Raw genomic sequence first — 23628 nt, forward strand, 5'->3', positions numbered from 1 at the left:
AATCATCTTTAATTTAGTTAATAATTTACTTCTCATTTATGATTTTGGAAAATCATTTTTTCACATGTAAGATTGACTTCTTAAGACAAATACTTATGTATTCTGAATGGGCACAGGAAGGAGTATAGGAGAAAGCCCTCTTGTGAGCCTCAGGAACAGAAGTACAGAAAACAAGAGAAGAGGTGCTCACACACGTGAGTCCACTTCTCAGGCAGCTGATGGACAACGATTACAGAACTCAAAACAGTGAGTCTCCAGACCACATCGTTCATTTACACCTTTCCTATGTCAATCTGTATCAGTTTTCCTGTAAATGTTTTAACTAGAAATGTGCCATAATTTGAAGGGTAAAAGTTTAAAAAAATAATAAAAAGGACAGAAAAGGTATTAAATTATCTGTTGCCTTATGAACTAGTGTACATTTTGGAACCTGGTTTTCTCCATGTGTTTTAAATAAAGTTTGAGATTTTTTTCTCATGCTAGTTTAGAAAATTAACTAATTTCAGTAAAAACATATCCAGAGTCTAAAGTATAACATACCATTGTTCCAGTTGAGAATGGTAAAATGTCTTTCATTTTCATTTCGTGAGCTTCAGAGCGTACATACACACACAGGTACATTCACACACTTCTTTTTTGAACAAAAAACAGCATTACTGAATCTAAACATCCATTTATTAATCAAATTGATATCAGCTTAATGTTTGGCTGCCTCCAAAGACCAACTCCATTCCTAAAAGACAAATATACCCCAACTCTAACAATATCCAAAATTGTGCTGAGATAAATTCTCAAGGAAAAATCTTCCAAATATTTTGTTTTTTTAAAATTGAGATTCATAATAGTTTGCATCATTGTGAAATTTCAGTTGTACGTTATTTCTTGTCTGTCACCACATAAGTGCTTCCCTTCATCTCGTGCCCATCCTCCAGCCCCCTTCCCCTGGTAACCACTGAACTATTTTCTTTGTCCATGTGTTTGTTTATGTTCTGCATATAAGTGAAATCATATGGTGTTTGTCTTTCTTAGTCTGGCTTATTTCACTTAGCAAATAATACCCTGCAGGTCCATCCATGTTGTTGCAAATGGGAAGATTTTGTCTTTTTATGGCTTAGTAGTATTCCATTGTATATATGTACCACATCTTCTTTATCCAGTCATTGGTCGTTGGGTACTTGGATTGTTTCCATGTTTGGCTATTGTGCATAGCGCTGCAATGAACACAAGGGTGCATATGTTACTTTGGATTGTTGATTTCAAGTTGTTTGGGTAGATACCCAGTAGTGGCATAGCTGGGTCACATGGTAGTTCTATTTTTAGATTTTTGAGGAATCTCCATACTGTCTTGCATAGTGGCTGCACCAGTTTGCATTCCCGCCAGCAGTGGATGAGGGTTCCCTTTTCTCTACATCCTGTCCAACATTTGTTGTTTTTGGTCTTGGCAATTACAGCCATTCTGACTGGTGTAAGGAGATATCTCATTGTAGTTTTGATTTGTATTTCCCTAACAATTAGTGATGTTGAGCGTCTTTTCACGTGCCTGTTGGCCATCTGTATATCTACCTTTGAAAATGTCTGTTCATATCCTCTGCCCACTTTTTGATCGGGTTGTTTGTTTTTTTTTTGTTGAGGTGTGTGAGTTCTTTATGTACTTTGGATATCAACCCCTTGTTTGATAAATGATTTGCAAATATTTTCTCCTAGTTGGTGGGTTGCCTTTTCATTTTGTTGATGGTTTCCTTTGCTTTGTAGAAGCTTTTTAGTCTGATGTAGTCCCATTTGTTACCTTTTTCTTTTGTTCCCCTTACCCGAGTAGACACGGTATTCAAAAAGATGTGGCTAAGACCAAAGTCAAAGAGTGTACTGCCTGTTTTCTCTTGTAGGGGTTTTACGGTTTCAGTTCTTACATTCAAATCTTTAATCCATTTGGAGTTAATTTTTGTGTGTGGTGAAAGATAATGGTCTACTTTCATTCTCTTGCATGTAGCTGTCCAGTTTTCCCAACACCATTTATTGAAGAGACTTTCCTTTCTCCATTCTTTGCTCCTTTGTCAAAGATTAACTGTCCATAGATGTGTGGTTTTATTTCTGGGCTTTCAATTTTGATCCATTGATCTGTTTGTTTTGGTGCCACTACCATGCTGTTTTGATTACTGTAGCTTTGTAGTATGTTTTAAAGTCAGGGTTGTGATACCTCCAGCTTTGTTCTTTTTTCTCAGGATTGCTTTGGCTATTTGGGGTCTTTTGTTTCATATAAATTTTTGAATTCTTTGTTCTATTTTTGTGAAGAATGTCATTGGGATTCTGATTGGGATTGCACTGAATCTGTAGATTGCTTTAGGTAGTATGGACATTTTGACTATGTTTTTTCTTCCAACCCATGTGCATGGAAAATCTTTCCATTTCTTTACATCTTCCTCAATTTCTTTCAGTAATGACTTATAGTTTTCAGTGTACACATCTTTCACCTACTTGGTTAAGTTTATTTCTAGGTATTTTATTCTTTTTCTTGCAGCTGTAAATGGGATTGTATTCTTGATTTCTTTTCCTGCTAGTTCATTGTTAGCATATAGGAATGCAACTGATTTTTTAAAATTGATTTTGTACCCTGCAACTTTGCTGTAGTTGTTGATTATTTCTAGGAGTTTTCTGGTGGATTCTTTAGGGTTTTCTATATATAGAATCACATCATCTACAAATAGTGAAAGTTTCACTTCTTCCTTTCCAATTTGGATTCCTTTTCTTTTTCTTGCCTAACTGCTCTGGCCAAAACCTCCAGTAATATGTGGAATAAGAGTGGTGAGAGTGGGCACAATTGTCTCGTTCCTGTTCTCAGAGGAATGTCTTTCAGTTTTTCCCCATTGAGTATGATGTTGGCTGTGGGTTTGTCATATATGGCCTTTATTATGTTGAGGTACTTTCCTTTAATACCCATTTTATTGAGAGTTTTTATCATAAATGGATGTTGGCTCTTGTGAAATGCTTTCTCTGCATCTATTGAGATGATCATGTGATTTTTATTCCTCATTTTGTTAATGTGGTGTATCACACTGATTGATTCATGGATGTTGAAGCATCCCTGCGTCCCTGGAATGAATCCCACTTGATCATGGTGTATGATTCTTTTAATGTATTGCTGTATTCTGTTTGCCAATATTTTGTTGAGGATTTTTGCATCTAAGTTCATCAGTGATATTGGCATGTAGTTTTCCTTCTTCGTGTTGTCTTTGTCTGGTTTTGGTATCAGGGTAATGTTGGCCTCACAGAATGTGTTAGGAAATGTTCCCTCTTCTTCAATTTTTCAGAATAGTTTGAGGAGAATAGGTACTAAATCTTCTTTGAATGTTTGGTACAATTCTCCAGAGAAGCCATCTGGTCTTGGACTTTTGTTTTTTGGGAAGTTTATGATTACTCTTTCAAGCTCTGTACTTGTGATTGGTCTGTTCAGATTCTGTTTCTTATTGATTCAGTTTTGGGAGGTTATATGAGTATAGGAATCCAACCATTTCTTCTAGGTTATCAAATTTGTGGGCATACAGTTTTTCACAATAGTCTCTTATAATCCTTTGTATTTCTGCCATATCTGTTGTAATTTCTCTTTCATTTCTAATTTTATTTATTTGAGCCTTCTCTCTTTTTTTCTTGTTGAGTCTGGCTAAGGTTCTGTCAATTTTGTTTATCTGCTCAAAGAACCAGCTGTTAGATTCATCAATCCTTTTTACTGCTTTTTTAGTCTATATTTCATTTATTTCTGCTTTGATGTTTATTATTTCCCTCCTTCTGCCAACTTTGGGCTTTATCTGTTCTTCTTTTTCTAGCTCTGTTAGCTGTATGTTAAGATTACTTATTTGAGATTTTTCTTGCTTATTGAAGTGGGCCTGTGTTGCTATGAATTTCCCTCTCATGACTGCTTTTGCTGCATCCCATAAGAATTGGTATGTTGTATTTTCATTTTCATTTGTCTCCAGTTATTTTTTAATTTCCTCTTTGATTTCTTCAATGATCCAATGGTTGTTCAATAGCATGTCCACATATTTCCGACTTTCCCAGTTTTGTTCTTGTGGTTGATTTCTAGCTTCCTAGCATTGTGGTCAGAAAAGATGGTTGGGATGATTTCAATCTTCTTGAATTTATTGAGGCTGGCCTTGTTATCCAACATATGGTCTATCTTTGAGAATGTTCCATGGGCACTTGAGAAGAACGTATATTCCGCTGTTTTTGGATGGAATGCTCTATATATGTCCATTAACTCCATCTGGTCAAGTGTTTCATTTAAATCTGCAATTTCCTTGTTGAATTTCTGTCTGGATGATCTGTCCCTTGAAGTAAGTGTGGTGCTGCGGTCCCCTACTGTGATTGTGTTGCTCTTAATTTCTCCCTGTAGGTCTGTTAATAATCGCTTTATGTAATTTGGTGACCCTGTGCTAGGTGCATATATATTAATAAGTGTTATGTCCTCTCGATGGAATTTCCCTTTTATCGTTAAATACTTCCCCTCCTTGTCTCTCATTGTCTTTTTTAACTTGAAGTCTGCCTTGTCTGATAAAAAGTATGGCAACCCCTGCTTTCTTTTGTTGGCCATTAGCTTGAAGTATTGTCTTCCATCCCTTCACTCTAAGCCTATGTTTGTCTTTGTAGCTGAGGTGCGTTTCCTGGAGGCAGCATATTGTTGGGTCTTGTTTTTTAATCCATCCAGCTACTCTATGTCTTTTGATTGGAGAGTTCAGTCTATTTACATTTAGAGAGATTATTGTTATATGAGGGCTTAATGCTGCCATTTTATCTCGTTTTCTAGTTGTTCTATGTTTCCACTGTTTCTCTTCCTTTGCATTTCTGACTGCCATTTCATTTTGTTGGTTTTCCAAGAGGGATTTCTCAGTTCTCTCTCTTTGTGAATTGTGGTTTTGCTCTGATTTTTTTGTTTAGTGGTTACCGTGAGGATTGTATGAAAGATATTGGAGATGAGACAGTCCATTTTCTCATAGCCTCTTATCGCCATTAACCTAAGCAAGTTCCTTCCATTTCCTCTCCCCTTCTGGGTAATTGCTGTTACACAATGTTCTGTTTTTAATTTCCTGAGTTTGTGGCTAAGTTGAAGTGTTTATCATTGCTTCTGATGCTTTCTTTCCCTTTCTCTTTTAAGTTGTAATTGAGTCTTTACCTTCCTATTCTGGTAGAGAGCTGCAGGTTTCTGATCATGTCTGTCTATTTACCTTCTTGCTCAGAGCTTTGTAGACCTTCGCCTTTTTGTTGCCAGTGTGAGGGCATCTTTAATTATTTCTTGTAGGGGAGGTCTGGTGGCAGTGAACTCCCTCAGCTTTTGTTCATCCGGGAAAGCTTTCACTTCTCTATTGTATCTGAGGGAAAGTTTTGCTGGATAGAGTATTCTTGGCTGAAAGTTTTTGTCTTTCAGTATTTTGAATATATTATTCCATTCTCTCCTAGCCTGTGAGGTTTCTGCTGAGAAATCTGCTGAAAGCCTGACGGGGCTTCCTCTGTAGGTTATCATCTTGTACCTTGCTGCTCCTAATATTCTTTGTTTATCCCAAACTTTTGCCGTTTTTACTATTATATGCCTTGGAGAGGGTCTTTTCACATTGATAAAGTTGTGCATACGATTAACTTCGTTTATCTGTAAATCTGAAACCATCCCCATGTTTGGGAAGTTCTCAGCAATTATTACTTTGAATAAGCTCTCTGCTTCTTTCTCCCTCCCTTCTCCCTCTGGGATACCTATAATCCTTATGTTGCTTTTCCTAATTGAGTCAGATATTTCTTGAAGAATTCCTTCATTTTGAAAAAATCTTAGTTCTGTCTCCTTCTCCACCTGTAGAATTTTTACATTTTTATCCTCAAGAAGACTAATTCTTTCCTCCATAAGATCAATTCTATTTCTTAATGATTCTAGATTATTATTTGTGTTTTTCATATCCAGAATTTCTGCTTGATTTTTTTTTATAGTTTTAATCTCTTTGGTGAAGAGATCCATTTTGTTGCTGGGCTCCTTGAACTGTCTTTCTGTGTTTTCTTGTAAATCGTTGAGTTTCCTTGTGATGGCTATTTTGAATTCTCGGTCATTTAGCTTGTATATTTCTGTATCTTCCATGTTGGTTTCTGGAGAATTGTCATTTTCTTCCTGGTCTGAATTGTTGCTGCAGTTTCTCATGGTGTTTGATGAACTAATCTTTTGTTGTGGCATTTGTGGTATTCTTAGGATGCAGATTCCCCCTGTTACTGCTAGCGGGGAGCAGCAGTAGTGTTTCTGGCCGTACCCCATCTGCTGGAAGCTGTGGGGGTATTATGGGTGCTTGCCCCAGCCTGGGATGCATTCAGGCACTTGTGTGGACTGTCCTTGTCAGGCGGGGCTTCCTCACTAGGCTAGGGCCACTCTTTGGTGCCTCAGGGGCACTCTGAGCTCTCCCTCTCCACCGGAAAGTGATCACCAGTGGGCTCAAAGCTACCTCACCTACTCCCACAGCTGCCTGGGACATGTTCCCTCTTTGGGAGCACTCATGTGTGCCTGGAAGTGTTTGTCCCAGCACAAAAATCTGCTGAGGTCCCTTATGATCCACAGTCTGTGGTGCTACTGAGCTTGGTGGGCAGGGCTTCCAGGCAGAGACCTGAGCTATGGCTGCTCCTTGACAGCCCTGGGGCATGGTGGGCTCCCCCTCCCCGCCAGGAAAGTAAGTGCATGTGGGTTCAAAGCTGCCACACCTATTCCCACAGTTGCCTGGACTGGTTACCTCTTTGGGAGCACAGCTGCACTGTGAGCATTCATGCACACCTGCGAAGTATTTGCCCCAGCTTGGAAATCTGCTGAGGTCCCTGTTTACGATCTGCAGTCCGTGGGGCTGCTGAGCTTGGTGGGCAGGGCTTCCCTGCTGGGACCTGGGCTATGGCTGCTCCTTTACCGCACAGGGGTGTGGTGGGCTCCCTCTCTCCACTGGGAGATCAACCACGAGTGCAGGCTAAGGGTTACCGCCGCCTCCTCTTATGGTTGCCCTGCTGCGTGTTCCCACTTTCCAGGTGCTTGCACCAGGTTGGAGTGTTCGTGTTGCATGCACAGGGTTAGCGGGGAGAACAGGGTGTGCTCACCTGTCTCCATCACTTCCTGGGGGGGCCAGTCCACCCACCCTCAGATTTATAGCTGCGTGTGTCTCTCAGGCATCCTGTTGTGCTGTGTGGGTTTCCTCTGTTGGTCAGTAAGTGTCCATTTAGTTATAACTCAAAAGGGAGAGCAAGGAAGGGACTAGCTCACTCAGCCATATTGCTGACGTCACTCCTCCCAAATGTTTTAAGTAATAGCAGCTCTATGGGAATAAATTGAATTGCAAACGAGGATTCTTCCTTATAAAATGATGTGACATTTGGAAGTGTAGCTGTGTTGGCTTAAACCTTAGTTGCATTACTTAACAGTAATAACAACCAACATTTATGTAATGCTTTTCTGTTTACAACTGATTTCTCAATCACTTTTCTCATTGGAGGTCTAACATAATCCTGTGAGATTACTCTGACGCAGAAGAGGAAAAGGTCCTTGATATCTGCTCTTTTCCTCTTTCTGACAGCTGGAATGGTGGTGACCACAGTGCTCTTGGAAGCCCTCCATGTTGAAGATGGTGGAGCTTTTCAGCCTGGGCCCCTAGTGACTGTGTGGAGTAAAGACACATACCATTGTGAATTGTTCACCCAGTAATTTTTTTTTTTCTTTTAAGAAGGGAAGCCCACCCGTTTCTACTCTCCCCTTTTTTTCTTTAAGATTTTATTTTTCCTTTTTCTCCCCAAAGCCTCCTGGTACATAGTTGTGTATTTTTAGTTGTAGGTCCTTCTAATTGTGGCATGTGGGACGCCGCTCAGTGTGGCTTGATGAGTGGTGCCATGTCTGCGCCCAGGATCTGAACTGGTGAAACCCTGGGCCACCAAAGTGGGGCTTGCCAACTTAACCTCTCGGCCATGGGGCCGACCCCTCTTTTTTTTTTAAATATGGTTTTAAGGTATCCTTTTTTTGGTGAGAAAGATTGGCCCTGAGCTACCATCTGTTGCCAATCTTCCTCTTTTTTCTTGTTTTTTTCCTCCTCAAAGCCCCAGTACGTAGTTGTATATCCTAGTTGAAGATCTTTCTAGTTCTGCTATGTGGGACGCTGCCTCAGCATGGCTGGATGAGGGGTGCTATGTCTACACCCACGATCCAAATGGTGAAACCCTGGGCTGCTGAAAGGGAGCATGTGAACTTAACCAGTACACCACCTGGCTGACCCCACCTAGTAGTTTTTATGTGTGAGAGAAATAAACTTCTTTTTGTCCTTTAAACCATATTATTTGAAATCTTTCATTATATGACAACTTCATCTTTTACCATCTTTCTGAATTCACCCGTACCATTTACATACCATTTGTTATCACTCTATCCAGTAAACCACGTGGAGGGCAAGCAAATGTTTGTCTCAGTCTTTGCAAATGAGTTGATTCAGTTGGTGTTTCCTGCAGCCTTTTTTCACTGCTACTCAATAGGTTACTTCCTTCTGTTGGTTCATTTCCCTCTGTACCTTTGAGGTTCATAACTGTCTCCTCCTGTGTTTAAAGCAATTAAAAAAATACTTAAAACTGTATATTTGCTGATCATTTTTATACTCACTGAGCCACCACATCACGAATAAAATTTCCATTTTTAGAATTAAGGGTAACAGTTCATAGGGGAAATATACAGCTTCATTTCTAGCTAATCAGCTACTGCTTGGAACAAGAACTCTCTTAGGGGTGTTTACCACTGAGTCACTATTGTAGCATTATAAATGACTGAGTCACATACAATGTCATTACATTTGCAATACTGTTTAAAAATTAGCCTATTTAAGATATGATTCAAAGCAATAGTTGGTAAATATATCAAAGTGGTTCAGAAAAAAAAATAACTATCTGTGATGAAAAACAATTCACATTCATTCATCAACTTAAATTTAAGCAATAAAAACAGAGAGGGAAGAAACCAGAAGCATTCTAGGGTTTAGGCTGCGAACACAAAGCATTTCACAGGCTCTCTATTTCTGCAGTTTTATGTAGGGCTAGCTGCTAAAATGACTAGGAAAATTGGTAGTCACACCTACTGTACAAGCTTGGGGATTAAGAATGGGAGAATTGTTAACTGAGTGACAGAGAACGAAGAGGACACATTGCTATCATAGATTTGGAAGTCCCTTCCTTAAGGAAATGGTTGAGATGGTCTACACTTGATCACAGATTTACCTGGGTTTCTTGATCCGTAGAGGCTATGTTATTCATCTCTGTGGATGGTGCCAAATCTTCATGTTCACTTGTCTTATCTTCATTCTCCATGATTGATAATTAAGAGTAAGATGATAGAGGGAAAAGGAACAAGATCTGTTCTGAAGGAGAAACAGTATAGATATAGAATAGCAATTTGGGATTTAAATAAATGAATCAGACAGCAATTTGAGCCATTTAAAGGAATGAATTGTACTTATTTTTCCCCTTAGAACTCTGAATGGCTAAGATATTTTAGATTATTCTTAACTTTCAATTGCTAATCTTTTCTTTGATTACAATATATTATCCTATTGCTTATCTACCTGTTTATCTCTCTTAAAAAAGCCCTTGTTGACCATCATATGTTCATGATTTCTCTCCCATCCTGTTTTTTGAGTTATACTTTACACATTCCAGGCAATATTACTGTTAAATTGTCCTCTGTAATGGGCCAACTTGATGAAGCAGGAAAGCTCCAGGTAATTTTCTAATGTTGATAGAGGAAATGAGTCACCAAAGAGAAATCTATGGACTCCATCATTTTCAGAGAAACCAGAGTCACTAATTCCTGCCTGGCTCTTATTTCTGAATTAAAGTAAAAAAATACAACATTGATTGAGTAGCCACAATGTCTTAGACACTATAAGTGCTATGGTAGTCTCCTGCTGGTTATTATGGGTAACTCAAAGATTGCCAAAACACATTCTTTGTTTTCCATAGGCTTATGGTATGCCAGGAAACATAAACTTATACCAAGTAACTAAAAACTTGTAGGCCAGACCTACAAGGTTGGCTTCGTAAACACCCACTTCAACCTTTTCTCCCCTGGCTGCCCAGGCTATAGAGGCTGAAAAGCCACATAATCCAATTCTTAGCCATGTTTGCAGCTAGAGGTAGCCATGTGTCCCAGCTCTATGTAATGAGACATAAGTGGGAGTCCCTGGGAAGGGCTTTCATTCCCAAATAATAAGGGAAGGACTTTTGAGAATCATACTGTTTACTTTTCACCTCTAACATTTCCCTTTCTCCTTCCTTGGATGTAGATACACTACCTGGGGGACAGCAGCCCTCTTTCCACCAAGAGAATAAAAAGCCTTATACTAAAGAGAGTACAGAAGTGGAGTGGGTTCCCTGATGACATCCTTGAGTTGCTGCATCAGTCTTGGGCTGCCAAGCTTTGAGGTAATGGTTTAAACCACTATTAGTCAAGTTTTCTTTTTACTAGTAACCAAAGTTATTCCTAATGCAACATGTATGATGAATATTATAGTAGAGGTACAAACTACAAACCTAGGTAGGACCAAAGGAAAAATTATGTAAGATAAGGGAAAATCTAATTCAACACATATTTAAGTGCCTAATATGTGCCAGGCACTATGCTAGGCCATAAAGACAAAAATTAATTAGACAGGACTCCTGCCTCAAGGAATCATTTTCTGTTTAACAAAGTGCCAAGATGTTTCAATTTAAAATTTCAAAGAAAATTATATCCTTTCCACCACGACCACCATCACCACCACCATTTTTCTTCCTTACAAAACACAGTGTTAGCCACAAAGGCATCTCAAAGAACCTTCAGCTTGATTTTTATTATGTATAATAAATATATGCATATATGATGACATATTATATATATGTATATATAATTTTTTGAATTAAAAAACTTACCCCAAAATTTAGACTCATAATGAGAAAGAACAGCATTTTGACAGGAAAATGTTGGGCTCAGAAAACCCTTGTCTTAAGGGCATAGAAGCATGAAAGCCAGTGGGGTGTGAGGGAAACTTTGCTGCTCCCACTTTGCATGTAGGAGGAGGCTGAGAGTAACGGGGGAGGAGGGTGGAGATTTGGAATATCACGTCCAAAACCATGGGGCTTGGCCTTTACCCTCTGTAGAGAATGACCCTTCATCTCAGAGTAAGTGACCAGGTCTGCTGGCTCTGGAGTTGGACAAACCTGGGTCTGAAGTTCAGCTCCATCATATACCAAATCGCTTAGCCTCTTTCTAACTAATTCCTTATCTACAAAATGGAGACAAGAGTAGTTCCAACCATGCACACGATAAGCATCCAACAGTGTTGTTGGTTATAAGCCACTCATATTCCTTCTCTCTAATTATCATAAATCTCTAAGAATCCTTCTGATTTTCCTATTAACCTTGAAGAATTTATTACTTAAGCCCATTGATTTTCTTTGACCATATTTTTTACTTCTTTCTGTCAAGGCCAGATTCTTGATTAGGTGGATGTAACACTCACCACTGTCATTTCTTCACCTTTTTCTTTAGTAGAATTACATAGAAACTCTTGGGCAGCACCACTAGAACTACCTCCACCAAATTCTCAAAATCAGCCAATTATGCTACTTACGAAGAGTATTTTTAAACAGCCAACAAGTACAACTGATTATTTCTAGTAGAGATAAACTATTGACTAAAATGAAGCCTTTGAGGATTTATTTTATTAATGTTATTCTGGTCCTTTTTAACATAAATGATCAAAACTTGGTGTGTTGCACAGTATATGATATTTGTGGAAATACATAGTTTTGTGTTTCAAAAAAATTTCCATATTCTCCCCTAAACTCCACCATGAATGCTAAACTACTTATCTGCAATCAGAGCAGTATTACAAAGAGGAAAGGTAAAATAAAATGCCAGTCTTTTAGTAAGTCCAGTAAAGCAACTTACAGCTGCTCAGCTTTGTTTATTCTCTGCTGTTTTCATTTCCAAAAGAACACGTAAGCTATCGTCAGAAACCCACTTAAATTTAGAAAAATCACAAAAATGTAACTTTTACTTAAAGCAACCGTGTTCATGGCATTTACTGTTCATAGTCATTGGATCTTAAAATTACAATAGTATATCACCTATTAAGAAAGCAGTTTTGGCAAAGAAATCAGAAAATATGCAGAAATGACTTTTTTTTAAAGACTGGCACCTGAGCTACCAACTGTTGCCAATCTTTTTTTTTTTTTTTCTGCTTTTTAACTCCCCAGATTCCCCCCAGTATACAGTTGTATATTTTAGTTGTGGGTCCTTCTAGTTGCAGCATGTGGGACGCTGCCTCAGCGTGGCCTGATGAGCTGTGCCATGTCTGCACCCAGGATCTGAACCAGCGAAACCCTGGGCCGCTGAAGCAGAGCGTGTCAACTTAACCACTCGGCCACAGGGCTGGCCCCCAGAAATGACTTTTGAAGGGCCAAAAGAAATGTGATGAAATCCATTAAAAAGTAGAAAGTTTATACCCCTTACTCAGAGAGAGGCTCTCCAGTCCTCATTCAGAGCCGATTAACTCTTATTTTGAAAACAACTCTAATGACTCTGCTCATCTGGTTTCCAAACCCTCAGAAGATAAGACATTATAAATTAAAACAAACGAATGAAGAGATTGTAAAGAAGCAAACTGACAACAGCACGAGTGACAGCTGACAGTGAAAGAGATGGAAAAGAGAAATCTAGGTGTACAAAACGTGGGGATAAATGTCTTTTCCACAGGAGTATTTACAGTTTTGTCCTGCCAAGTGTCTCTTCCCCTCCTTTTTTGGCAACAGCACACTAATTTTCTCTTGTGGAATCCACAGCTCCCCTAGTCTCCATCCATGGTTCATGTGAGGCTCACGTCATCCTCACCTCCCCAACCCCCTACTGCACCAATGTTCCAGAGAGGGGGACAGGCCTAGACAATGAGGAGCTCCTTCCCTGGTCACACTGACTGTTCTAGGCATGAGCAAGTGACTCATACCTGGGTAATGAGAGTCAGCTTTATGGTGTTTCCTGGAATCACTGGGAAAGAGCTTGCTTTCTTTTAGAGTTGCTAAGCCCAGACTTGCTGTTGACAATCTTTGTGACATATAAGAAAAGCCTTCCAAAGAATGATCATAGAGCAAAGCAGATTCTGAATATGCAAAGAGAGAGAGAGAGAGCTCCAGATTAATACTCATATTGTTGGTACACCTAGAAGCAGCTCCTTTCAGTTAGATGAGCCAATTAATTCCTTACCAGTTCAAGCTGGGTTCCTGTCACTTGCCACCAAATGCATCCTTCATAAGAACCTTCATACCTGAACTGCCCTGAAAGATCCCCAGTATTATAAGAGATGTTTAGAAAGGTGATTCTACATCTCCAAGAAAAAGAAAAGAAAATGATGTGGAGATATTTTCTGTTATTAAAGGCATTAAAATATATAATACAATTTAGAGATTTTCTTTAAATAGAATGTTAAAATAAGCAAAAATCTGGTATTCAATAAAATAGGTGTCAGTTATCCAAAAAATATATTTAAGTGAAATGCTCTTTTTTTAAACAATGTTGGTTAAATAAAATACTCTAGTTAATGGACATTAATTATTTTTTCATTGTGTTCACGGAAGACTTTTGAAGTCCTCAGTCCCAGCGAAGGTTTAAGAGAGCTGTTAAGCATCTGAGATGCTGAGTATCTGGGATGGAAAAATGAAAAAGTGGGGAAATTCAGAGAAACTAGGTGGTTTCCAAGAAATTAAGAAACACAGGGTAATGGTATAAAAAAAGTTGGAAAGGTCTTTAGAAATATCCTAGTCTAATCTCTTTAACATTGAAATGAGAAAACTACTGCCTAGAGAAGCTAAGTAACTTTTTCAACTAATAGCCAATGTCAGCCAAGCCTCACAGTAAAACCGTGTAAAAACTTGTGAAATGAGTTGGTTCTTTAATCTGTATCATTGACTTCATGCATCTCTACCAAATCACTACATTATATTTTTACATTTTTGCTATAATATTTTATTTAAAATCCCACTCATACATACTCATAGTTAATTCTAAGTTTGAAAACACATTCCACAAGAAGTTTGAAAACATCTTCTACAAGCAAATACAAATATTTTTATTTTCTACCTTGTATTATGTTCAGCTTTACTCTTTCCCATTGTTAGAAATGTTAATAGAGTTTATTATGAATAAAAAATTGTACTAACCTAAATGGTTGTACAACATTGGTGACAAAATGAATGGAACAAGAACTTTTGTCCTATTCTCATGACAAATATTATTTACATATTCTCAATTAATAGTTAACTGGCTGACACCTTGCCACTTAACCATGTCTTAAGATTCTAAGAATTAAGGGGGTTTTCTTTTAAAAAAATCCAGTTAAGCTGAGAGGCTTTGAGAGATTTTTGTTTATCAGAAAATTACACTGAGAACTCGGAAGATATTTTAGATAAAAGCGCCTATACACAGAAACAAGTTTTTTTCTGCTTCTCCATCAAGGTAGTGCCTTATTCAGACTGATATCACAACCTGTACACTATATTAGGAAAAAAAACCTATCCTGCGTCAAATGGTGAAATTTTATAGATTTCATAAATTCAGTAAATAACATGAATTTAATCAAATTCTGTGACTCAAATACAGATTTCAATAGAAGAAGGAGGTTTGACCTGAGCCCAGGGACGTGGCTGCTAAGACCATCTGCCTGTCCACTTGCATGTAGGTCAGCAGGTCAGGTGTCACCTGCATACACACGCCAACGGCTGCTGACTCTCTAGCATTCTTAGTATACAGAATTTCCTACAGGACTGACCCAAACACTTAGAAACAATCTTGGCTCAATTTGAGCTTTGCTTTCCAGTATTATGGATATATGCCACCAAAATCACAGAGCTGTGGACCTGAACAGTTTCCTTAGTCTTTCCTCCAAACCTGAGAGAAAACTGCACATCAAGAAGATGAGCAGTTCTGTATATGAGTATGGATGTAAATAGAGAAAAAAGGTCTGTTAATAGTAGTTGCCTTTGGGGTGGAAAATGGAATTGAAGAGGTTGAAATTTCATTTTCATTCTCTATATTTCTGTACTGTTAGGATTTTTACAAGAAGACTTTCTTACACAATTTAAAATACATTGAAAAAATTTATGCAATTCTTAAAGCTTTAGAGAAAAGGAATACAGCTTTCCTTGGTAACACTATTTTTCAGAGATAGAATCTCGTCATTCGACTTTAGGTAACTTAATCCCACCCGCTACAATTTAAGGTCATTTTTGTTTTTGTGGTTAAGAAAATGGAGAACTGCCTAGAATCTTCTACAGCAGTTTTCAAATATTTCTTAAGCCAAAAATCTTTCACCAAATGAAACCTTTTCCTGAAACCCAACAAATGGGACAGAGAAAAGGTGGAGCTGAAGGAGCCTATCACTTGCCCTGCTCCTTCTGGCAAGTGAAGCACAATTAAAACCCTTTTGTAAACACGCTTTCACATAGAGGAGATGTTTGTTAAATCAGCCTTCTCTTTTTCAGGTTATCTTATTAATCTAAATGTTTAAAGGTGCTTTCTGCGGGCTGGCCTGGTGGCACAGTGGTTAAGTTCACACGTTCCACTTTGGTGGCCTAAAGTTCCCCAGTTCGGATCCCAGGTGCGGACCGACATGCCACTTGTCAAGCCATGCTGTGGCAGGCGTCCCACATATAAAGTAGAGGAAGATGGGCATGGATGTTAGCTCAGGGCCAGCCTTCCTCAGCAAAAAGAGGAGGACTGGAGGCAGATGTTAGCTCAGGGCTGATCTTCCTTAAAAAAAAAAAAGTGCTTTCAGTAATATTTCAGAGGAAATAAAAGAACTATGATTTGCAAATGTCCAAAGGCTTACTGCTATCGACAGAATTACTGCTAAAAGATCATTACATGGATAAAGGCTGATTATTCCTGTTGTTTGTTGTCTGTGATATGGACTGTCCAACATTTACTGGGATGTTCTTATTGAGAATTTACATATATTGCTGGAGTACTATATGTGCTGTATTCGTACATTTGAAGGAGCATCTCCAGGACTGTTCATGAAGCCTTCTATAATGATTACAATGATAAACATCACCTACCTTCGGGGTTTATCCATTCACGTGTTGAAAGGGGGGGTTCTCAGTCTCACGCAGTACTTCTATATAGAACATACAGAAACCTTCCAGTTCCTGGGTCCTGCTAACCAACTCTGATCTAAGGCTCATTTTCCAAAAGGAGCACTGCCCAGCTGTGACGAATTCAGATCAAGTGAAGAGTAGGGCTTAAAATGTCCTTGATAAATAAGTACTGAAACGACTGAGAATGTTTCCCTGAACAAGAACGACCTCATCTGAAAGTGTTAGCGTGCCAACCACATGGGACCAAGTTATCAGAGAAAAACAACTGCTCTGCTGTTTGGTTAACTGATACAGACATGTAAAGTAAAACACTGTATAATGAGATATGAATGAAAGGAAATTATCCCTAGGTAAGAAAGGACCCAGTACTTGCTTTTCTCCTTTGTAATCTCTCTCCTCACCTAGGAAAAAAGCATTTAATTGAAAGTTTAAAATATTATTTCTAGGCCTACTACAATCAGAATCTCCAGAGACTGAACCCCCCAAGTGTGGCAGACAGGACTTACTAACTACCTAAAACCACTGCTCAGGCATGCCGGTGGGGCCCTCCTCCACCCCAAGGGGTAAATCACGACTGGGCTAAATCAATCTCTCTAACACCATTCCTCTCTGCCGGCTGGTGGTTCAGAGCTGAGCGTAATTCACTCTGTCCAATGAAGTTTGTGAGCAAGGCTATTGGAGGCCACTGGGTAAGACTCCTAATAAAAAGACAGGGAAGCAAGAGAACCCTCTCCTCTTTGTGCCTTTAAATTGTGTGTGTGTGTGTGTGTGTGTGTGTGTGGAAATGGAGCTGTGGAGGGGCACTATGTTTCTTGGAACTCTAGCAGCCATCATTCACCCATGAAGAAAAAGGCAAGATTGGCTCATAGAAAGTGACCTAGAGCCTGATATCACTGGGGACCGAACAAACCCTGGACACGCTTACCTTCAGACATCTTGTTGTGTGGGAAAAATTAAACCTGTATTTTTGAAAGTAATTTTGGCCAAATATCCTGTTACTTGCAGCCAAAAGCACCCTAACCAATCCAACAGGTGATTCTGACGCAGAGCCAGCTCTGAGAAGTTCTGATGAGGAGCAGTGATGAGGGACCTTTGGCTCACACATATCTATCTCCCTAGCTTCTTGACATGATGCAAAATCTTCAGAGGACACACAACCAGAACACTGCCTTTGTATTGATATATCTCAACAAATAAACCGAAAATAACAATTTTAGTAGCTAAAGACCAATACCAAGGTTTTTAGGACCACCCTTTTAGTCAATAGAGATCATATACATTGTAAAGTTGTATATTTTCCCTCCCCATCCCTGAAGTTCATTTGTAATATTTGAATATCGAATTAAAAAAAATTGGGCTTATAAACATGTGATTGTTTTCTAAATTTCTACCCATGAAACAAACAAAACAGTAACACAACACCACTACCATCCCTGCCTGCGCTTCCTTTTTGCTCTCTCTACTTGGTAAAATTCTATCAGTCATTCAACATTTAACTTACAAGTCACCTTGTCAATTAGTATTTCCTAACTCCACATAGACTAGGTCTGTCCCTCTTTCTTCTCTCTGAGGACTCACTCACTTATTTGACAAACATCTATTAAGCTCTTGCTATGTTCTAGTCCTTGTGCTGGGGATTCAAAAGTAAACAGTCTGACATAGTTCCTCTACTCAGAGGTTAAAACCTAATCAGAGAATGACAGATCATTCCTTAAGCAACCATAATAGAATGTAGTAAGTTTCAATTTGGGGCACATAAGACAGCAACCCCATCACTTCAAAATCAGTGACGTTCATCAGACTTTCACTGGATAAGATACCAAGACGACTGAGATGCAGTCTCTATTCTTTAAGGGAGGCACAGAGACTGATATGTGTTCATCAAACCAGTTTCCCCTGCTGCCTGCGCACACAGGTATTTGACATTTCCTAGCCTCTCTTGCAAGTCAGTGTGGCATGTTACTGAGCTCTGGCCACAGGACGTGGGCATGAACAATGTCTGCTACTTCTACTCTTCACTTGTAAGAAACCTCTCATGCAGTCTTCCACATACCCTCTCTTTTCCTGTCCATTGCCTGGAAACTAAGGACTCGACGGTCTTAGGGGATGGCACAGCCATAATATAAAAAGAGTGTGGGTTCCTGAATCACTGAGTAGAAGGCCACTAGCTGAACACCTGATTGAACTTTCCATGAGGGAGAAATAAGCTGCCTCTGTGTTGTTACTGAGATTTTGAGTTTATCTGTTATAGCAGCTAGTGTTACCTCAAGGTAATTTAATTGTGATGTGAGAAGTACAGTCACATAGTTAAACGGAGAAAGGAGGTATTGCCTACTTGGCTGGGGTCAAGCCTTGAAAGAGGACCCACTCTTGTGAAGAAAATAAAGACCAGTACAGGCAGAGAAACCACAGGATTAAAGGATGAGAGGTGAAAGAGAATGTGTCTGTAGGGAACTCTGTGTATATCTGCATCAACTACACCATAAACGGCAAGATGCAGAGTGGTTAGAGGACAATGGGATTAATCCTTACTGTAAATCCTTGTGTCACTGCCTCCTAGTTGGGCCATTTGGGGCAAGTTACTTAACCAATACAGATAAGTTTCTTCATCAGTAAAATGGTGAAAATGCCTATGTCACAGAAAATCTTAAAAATGTACTAAGTACATCATGCAGTCCCAAAATAGTCCCCTCAATGCTTTCTCCTCCTTTTATAGGATTTTCCCTGAGAAGAAAGCATACATGTGCTGAAGGGACACTGGTAAATTCAAACCTTTCAGTCCTTCATGTAAACCACAGAAAAATAAAGGAATGGATTTCGAAAAAGGCAAAGAGCTTTTTATGATATCAACAAGATATCTTTAATAACTTTATAAAGCTGTTAAAAACTCTTTAGAACTTATCATAATTGTGCTTTCTTTAACATGCAGGATACATGACTCTAAAAACACTGAGAACACCACTGCCTCACACAAGTGCATATACAGGCAGCTCCATTCCCCACATACTGTGTTCCTAGGCTTTGTGTGCAAAAGATGTAAACCCTTTCCCCTAGAGGAAACATCTGTTCTATCATTGGGGTCTGTGAGCAGCCTATCAATTATCAATAGGACTAGGAAACAGTTGGGCATGAACCAGACACTCAACAATTTCTTGTTACAGAATACATTCTGTAAATGTTTTAAATGAAGAAGGGGTTTACATTATATTTGTACAGCAAGAGATGTCAGAGATAATCTAGTCTATGCGTAACAAACTCAAATAACTTCAGGGATAAACTCAATGTGGGGTCTGCAGCACCCGGTGAGGGCACAGCCCAGCTGAAGGCATCAGATCACTGCAGGCCCCTGGGCCTCATCTCATGTCTTCACTTCCCATCAAAAGAAACTGAAAAGATTAGGTTTAGATGACTCTTGGAGGCTACAGAGCAAACATATTAATGAGTCAGCGCAGAAAATAGAAACCACTCCAGGTATTTTAAGCAGAAAGAGATTCTACAGGGAATTGAGTGAACTGTTGAAAGGGCTAGAGAGCAGGGTCTACGCTGGGCCTCCAGGAAGGACTTCTAGAACACTAGTAACTGAACCACTGGGGAATGTACTATTTTTGCCTCAATCAGGAGACCCCACAGGGACTACAGAGTTCAAGAACAACACTGTAGCTGAGACCCAGAGAGGCTGGGATCTAGAAGCTGCCTGGACAGAGAACACAGAAGATGTTTCCCACCTCCCTCAACCACCTCCGGACAGCCAGAGAGTTGGTGCTTCAACACGACAACGCTGACCTGGCTGTCCCTGCTGCTGTAAGGCCCTCCCAACACCCACAGTTCTGGAGACTGGACACTCGCATCTCCTGCACCGTCCTTGTCAACAGAAATTCGCCAAAAATAGCAGGGAGATGCCTCTGCCTCATCCCTGCCTTCGAAATCTCAGGCAAGTCATCTACTTGCCAGACGCTAATTTTACATCCAGAACTCTACCTGCGAGGGAGTCTAGGAAATACTTTAGCTTTCCAGTTTCGCCTGTACAAAGAGGCATACAAGAAGCAAGCAGGAATGGATGTGAGGGCCAAACTTCCACATCCAGGATAGCAACTTTTGGTGTAGGACCCAGGGCTCAGACCTACATCATCGACCTTTTCCCACTTATTCTACAATGCCTTCTAGGGAAATCCTAAAAAAAAGGAAAAAATTAAAAAATAAAAATACAGGCAAAATATGCTGGAAAATATATTATGTGATTCAGTCACTTTGCTCACATCATTAGCATACCATGAATCCACTACCTAATTTTTTGTTAGGTATATTCTGATCCATTGGATTTTGAGTTACTGAATGGCAGAAACTTTATTTAATTCATATTTGTATCTCCTGTCCCCATGCCTGTGTGGCCCAGAGAAGACACACGGGTACTTGCTGAATTGAAACGTTACATTCTTGACTTGGAGTGAAACAGTAAACTAGAATTTCACGAGAGCACTTTGTAGCAGCAATAACTTCAGGCGGAGGCCCCATTAGAGAGATGGAGTGTGGTTGAAAAGGGCTTTTAGTCTTTCAGTGGAAACAGAGGTTGACTGTCTCAGTAGGGTATCTGCCTCTCTCTATCCACTCATGTTATCCATTTCTTGACCAGAGGCTAAAGGAAATGTGGCTTCCTGCTGTTAATCTTCTAGGGCAACAAGTACACCAGCTTCTAGGGTGAGATAACAGGCTGCCGCCTGGGAAGTACAGTCACTTGACATGTTGATAGTTCTGAGAAATGCGTTCTCGGGCAATTTTGTTGTGCAAGCATCAGAGTGTACTGAAGCAGAACAAAATGTGTGACCCCAAAATGTGTTCTTTCAACATGAACATTATTTTAGGATTATTTGTAAGAAAAAAAAGACTCAGAGGTTTTTCTTGTTACCTTCACTTTAAGCGCCTAAAAGTGATACAAAAACCTGTCTCAGGAAGCGAGCTATGTCACCTTGGTGTGACAAGAACAAGGCAGTAGAGCGGGAGGAGCCTAGAAAAGCCTGTTTGCTGGGCTCCCCTCTGTCTTCTGTTTCTGCATGGCCAAACACTTGTTTTCCAAATGTTTGCTCCTTTTCTCCTACCTGTGAACTGCCTTCCTACCCTCTGAAGCCCCTGGCTCTCCCCACCCCCAACATCTTTTGTCTTCAGCTGAGGATGGCATTTAAGGCGAGGGCCTCGGCCATTTTGGCAAGTTACTTGTTTTCCTGGGTTTCTCTCGTGTACACACGCTATTAGGCTTTCCTTCTCCCGTTAGAGTCTCTCGTGGCGATCTGATCATAGAGCGGCCAGAAGAGCCAGAAGGCAGAGGATCATCTCTCCACGCCCCGCAGCGCGCACGCAGCCCCGGCGGCAGAGCCCGCACCGCCGGCTGCAGGGCCGCTGACACCCCCGCGGGAGGCCCGGGCAGCACGGCCGCCCCCAACTCGACAGTGGTGCCGGCTCCAGCGGCGGCGTCTGGGCGCAGCGGCACCTCGGCCCACAGGAGCCACACCCTCCGGTTGTTTTAAGAACTAAAATAAACGAGAGAAACCCACGGCAGCAATAACTAACAAGTGAGCGCGCACACAGCCACGCACCCCAGGGCCGCGCCCGCCTCCGCGCCCCTGGCCCGCAAGCCCTGAGGCCCCGCCGGTTCCGCTTACCCTGGCGTCTCGGGGGCCCAGCTCGCGGCCCGCGGGGGGCCCGGCTGCACCGCGGCTCAGGGATGGGCGGGCCCACGGGGGACCCGGCTGCGCCGCGGCCCAGGGACGGCCGGGCGGGCGCCCACACGCATCGCCCCAGGCGGCGCCCCGCCCTCTCGGCGCGGGAGACCCGGGCGGGCCCGCAGCCTCCACGGCTCCGGGGCTCGGCGGCGCGGCGCTGGCGGCCTTAGGCGCTGTGCGGGCGGGGAGCCGGCGGGAAGGGTCGGGCGAGGCCGCGCGGGGAGGGCGGGCCGGCAGCCCGCGGTGGGGAGCCCGGTTCCCGGGCCGGGCCGTCGCGCGCTCCGGGCGCACCGCGGCGCGTCTTCTCCGAGGCGCCGCGAGAACAGGACCCTTGCAGCGAGCGGCGTGGCGGGCGGCTCGTCCCCTCGGCCGCGTGTTGGCTCGAGCCTCCCGCTGGCCCGCGTGGATGCTGCGGTGCCGGCGGCAGGCCGCGTCCCTCCCCTCCCCTCCCCTCCCTTCCGCTTCGGGTCTGCCTTCCCTGATCGACCCCGCCACCCGAGTGTGAGCCTGGGCGCGCGCCCCTTCCGGGGCATTTCCATGTCCTTCAGAAATAGAGAATTTCTTACCTGTTTTTTACTCCTTTAAGCAACTGCCAGTTTTAATCACCGCTGTTCAGGCGAGACAGACAGTGTCCAGGACCATCCCCAGCAGACAGGAGCCGCTCCTCCTCGTCTCTCAGGTGCTCCTTTGTGGACAGGATGGAGGAACCCAAGTCCCGTCCCATGACCTGGCTCAGGCCGTCTACAATGGTTATTTTCCTACACTGACTCTTCCTCCCTAAAGCTTGAAAGGCTTCTGGTGACATCCAGCTTCCTCTTACCACAGGAGTGAAATGTATTTTTCCTTTTCTTTCAGTCATATGCTCCTCATTGATCCATCAACCTGATTAATTAACCTTACTTTAGAGAACATGAACTTTTGGGCTCCAGTTTACTTTTATTGTTGACACTGTTTTATAGTTTACAGTTAGCTCTGAGAGAACTGACCCTGAGGGTCATGTGTTAATGTTAGAATCCACTGCAATTATTATAACAAAATGTTATCCTTTCATTGTCCATTAAAAATTTCCTTGTTAATATTAACATTCTAAGAGAAAAGACTGCTCATTTATTATCTATATGTGCATCATACCATTTGGTCTTTTGAGGTAGCTACAAATAAAAAACAAACACAAAACGCTAAAACTAAAAGAACAAGAAAAAACTTCCTAGTACTCTCTCATACATGAATTTACTTGAACTTTTTCTTGGAACTTTTATTTTCTTTAGTTTTGTTTCCTGTTATATGATTCATTTATATTTATTTATCCAGAGACTATTTCTAAGTTTTATATCCTCCTGTCTGTTATCCTGGAATTTGGTGAAGAAATCTATACTTAATCTAAAAAATATCCCTCAAACTGATGATACTGCTGATGCAGATCAAGGCTGCCCGCTGGAGAGAAGCCCAAGGCGTCCTGGCCTACATACCGATCTACATCATCCTCCGGGAAGCACAGGACATCCTGACCTCATTGATCTGATTCTTACCCAAAGTTCTAGGACCACCCAATAACCACACGCCACCTGCAAAGACACCATTTTAACATTTTTTTCATGATCTTTCCTTTGTCTTGTAAAGAAATAACTCACATACCTATGCCTTATAAATTTAGCCCTACCCTCAACCCATTGCAGCCCTTCACCGCCCCTGGGTCCTGTCCCCATGCTGCAGCTCTTCACCGCCCCTGGGTCCTGTCCCCATGCCTGCAGCCCTTCACCGC

At 41.2% G+C, this 23628-nt stretch overlaps 1 protein-coding gene across 10 annotated transcripts in view; it reads right to left on the reverse strand.

The window, feature by feature from the left end:
- SLC9B2 (solute carrier family 9 member B2) overlaps nucleotides 1–23543 on the reverse strand; it is a 64648-nt gene extending 41105 nt beyond the window's left edge. For 4 of the 10 annotated variants that reach the window (XR_006886791.1, XR_006886790.1, XM_046649140.1 and 1 more), the window contains exons 1-4: nucleotides 23336–23543; nucleotides 22433–22748; nucleotides 9244–9383; nucleotides 8391–8571 (exon numbers count right to left, since the gene is read on the reverse strand). Coding sequence is in view for 8 of the 10 variants with exons in the window: in XM_046649140.1 (XP_046505096.1) it covers nucleotides 8391–8571; nucleotides 9244–9333 (271 nt within the window). In the remaining 2 variants the exon portion in view is untranslated. Of the gene's footprint in view, nucleotides 1–8390; nucleotides 8572–9243; nucleotides 9384–19416; nucleotides 19572–21391; nucleotides 21675–21806; nucleotides 21940–22432; nucleotides 22749–23335 lie in introns of those variants that run through there. The other 6 variants (XM_046649145.1, XM_046649144.1, XM_046649142.1 and 3 more) reach the window with 6 other exon arrangements.
- Nucleotides 23544–23628: the final 85 nt, after the last annotated feature.

The sequence above is a fragment of the Equus quagga genome, unplaced genomic scaffold (genome assembly GCF_021613505.1).
Source record: "Equus quagga isolate Etosha38 unplaced genomic scaffold, UCLA_HA_Equagga_1.0 HiC_scaffold_3112_RagTag, whole genome shotgun sequence".
Lineage (NCBI taxonomy): Eukaryota > Metazoa > Chordata > Mammalia > Perissodactyla > Equidae > Equus > Equus quagga.